Here is a 2934-nt window from a genome sequence, read left to right on the forward strand (position 1 = left end):
CCAGCCAGCCAGCCAGCCAGCCAGCCCCAGCCAGCCCCAGCCAGCACGCACCCGCTCGTAGCGGAGGAAAATCTCCTCAAACTGCTCGACGGAGAATTGCCCACTCAGACAGGCCACAATCAGGTCCACGCGCTCGACAAGAACCCCCAACCGAAGGAGGAAGGAATCCAGCACCGGGGCCCGGGCCATGTGCAGCTCGTGGAAGAGGTGTGTGGCTCGGGCCCGGGCCAGGCGCAGGCGACACAGGGAGGACTCGGTGCGCGAGGGCTTGCCAAAGCCGAACAATCTCCCAGGGCTCATGGTCAGGGAGGAGGGGACAAAGGACCCGCTCAGCGGTGAGTCCAGGCCCACGGGCAGCGTGCCACCGGCCGACCCGCCGATCCCCAGGCCCGAGGAATGGCCACCCGGGGTGCCGATGTCCATGGCAGCGGGCGACGAGCCGACGGTCGACAACCGGTGGAAGATGGAGGATTCGGTTGACCCGCCACCGCCAGTGCCGGTCAGCGACCCGGCGCCACCTCCGGGAGTCGGAAGCCCGGAGGAGAGGGACATGCGCCCGGGCCCGGCGGCGGGTGCCAACATCCCGGAAGACAGAGAACCGGAAAGGGCCGACGAGCTACTCGTGCGCAGGAGGCCCACCCCGCCGGAAGCACTTGCCCGGGGAAGGGACGCCCCCACCGGAGTGTCAGTGCCCATGGTGGACAGTTGCGGCGAGGCTGGCGGCGGCATGATCCACGGTGCGGCCGGGTGAGTCAACTGCAGGAGGAAGCGCTGGAGCAGCAGCGCCTCCAGTAGGGAGATCTGGTTGTTGTGATCCATGGTGGCGGTTGACCCCTCAGACGAGGTTGGCCATCGGAGGAAGCCCAACGCCCGAAGGGATACCGGCTGCAGGCTGGCGAGGAAGCGCTCGCGGCTGGTCATACGCGCGGGGGCCCGAAGGCCCAGGGCGTCGGTCGGCCCGACGGCCGCCGGTGAGCCGGGCCCCGATCCCAGCGGGAGATTGCCCACGGCGCTGGGAGCAGCGCCGGCACTGGGGGCGGCTGTGACGGCGGCTGCGGCGGCGGCGGCTGCAGCCGCCGCGGCCAGACCCCGCGACAGGGCACTTGTCGGGGCTGCAGGCGCGGCCGTCAGTCCACCAGCCAAAGGTGTGGCGGCGGCGGCCGCCGCCGCCGCCGGGGCATTGGCGAGCGCCTGGTCCGGGACGGTGGTCGACTGGGCCAGCCCGGTGGACCCGCGCCCCAGGCCGGTTGCCGCCGCCTGGGCCACATCCACCGCGCGCCCGGTGATGTCTTCCACCACACGCCGGTACACCAGCGGGATGTCCGCCAGCGGTGAACGCATGGCGCGGAGCTCGGTCGCGGTCACACCCCGGGCGAAAGGCGTGTCGACGAAGCCGGGCCGACGGCCGGGCTCACGCGAGTCCACCCCGCCCCCGGGAGGGGGCTCCTCGGTGGACAGGCGCAATCCCGCATTCCGGGCCATCGGCGAGGTGGGGTCCTCGTCGGAAAATTGCGGGTCCATGTCATCCCCGGTGACGGACAGGCGGAAGAGCTGCATCGAGGAGGAGGAGCCTCGATGCAGCTCCGACCGGGGTCGATCATGATCATCGCCCGTGGGGCCGGCCTCGGCCGACGTCGAGGCAATATGGTCCAGCATGAAGCTGCTCTCGTGGAAGTATTCCGACGAGAGGAGCGGCAGCCCGGCCGGGCAAAGGGACCATGGGATCCGGGCGAGGCGGCCGGCTCGCTGGCCCGGGGGGATGCGCTCCAACAGGGCCACAAACCACTGACGCACTTCGCGCTCGAGGGCCGTGGTTTCGGCGTCCACACCTGCCGGGTTGTCCTCCGGTAGGATGCCAGAAATCTGGGTGACCAAGATGGGGAGAGAGAGAGAGAGAGGGGGGGGGGGAGGGGGGTGTATGAAAGAAGTGAGCAAATTCGCGAAAGGTAGAGTCCAATCCCGGGCGGGGGAGGGAGGGAGGGAGGAAGAGGGAGGGAGAGGGAATGGGGGAAACTGGAGTGGAGGAGCGAAACGTACACGCTCCGGGTCTTTGCCAGCCAAAAGGGCCAGTACAAAGGGCGAGGTGGCCCAGTTCAGAACTCGCAGGACCTCCTTGTGGATGTCGTTCAGGAAAAAGCGAAGACCATCTGGAAGGTCGAGGAGAGGTCAGAGAGGGAGGATGGCGAGGGGGGGCGAGGGAGAAATGCGACTTGCACTGCGCACCGCTGATCTCATCAACCATGTGGGCGATGACGCTGAGGATGTGGTTGTGGTCTGACAGCTGGAAGGTTTTTTGCTTGAAATCCGGGCTCTGGCATTCCATGATTTCCTTTTGCAGGAGGAAGTCCCGCGCCTCCAAACACAGGGAATGCATCTGGTCGAAGTAGCCAATCAACGAGGACACATGCTCAATGATGGACGCCAAGTAGACCTCCTGCTTGGTCGGGTCGTCCTGGTAAAGGGCATGCGAATGGAAGAGGGACTTGCGCACGGAAAGCACGGTCGGGACGCTGACGGAGCTCGGGCAAATCGGCATCACGAAGCTCGCCTGGTTCATGGCCTCTATGTGTGCAAAGGGGTTTCGGTTGGGCATGTTGCGTCAGTTGCGGCGTAGACTCGAGCGGGGGCAAAAAGAAAAGAGCCGGAAGAGGCGGAGAAAGGGGAAAAGAGCGTGGCGGGCGCGGGCAGAACGTACCGATTCTGGCTAGCCGTGCCGCACGACTGCGATGCTTCTCCAGGCAGCTGACACACACGGCCGAGAGGGTGGGATGGGCGATGCGCGGATCGGGCACGGCCTCGGCATTCAGCGGGACCATGGTGGGGCTCATGTGCCCGGTGCAAACAACCAGCCCGCATCTGCGACAATGATGACGACGCTCGAACCAGCCAAATGTGCTAGAACGTCGAGAGAGAGAGAGAGAGAGAGAGAGAGAG

General features: G+C 66.5%; 1 protein-coding gene across 1 annotated transcript in view; it reads right to left on the reverse strand.

Moving 5' to 3' along the window:
• The window catches only part of H696_01663 (hypothetical protein), a 6289-nt gene that overhangs the window by 1471 nt on the left and 1884 nt on the right, over positions 1-2934 (reverse strand). The window contains exons 2-5 of the mRNA XM_009495569.1: positions 2696-2895; positions 2224-2562; positions 2038-2147; positions 52-1863 (exon numbers count right to left, since the gene is read on the reverse strand). Coding sequence (XP_009493844.1) covers positions 52-1863; positions 2038-2147; positions 2224-2562; positions 2696-2895 — 2461 coding nt within the window. The remainder of the gene's footprint in view (positions 1-51; positions 1864-2037; positions 2148-2223; positions 2563-2695; positions 2896-2934) is intronic.

The sequence above is a fragment of the Fonticula alba genome (genome assembly GCF_000388065.1).
Source record: "Fonticula alba strain ATCC 38817 unplaced genomic scaffold supercont2.2, whole genome shotgun sequence".
NCBI lineage: Eukaryota > Rotosphaerida > Fonticulaceae > Fonticula > Fonticula alba.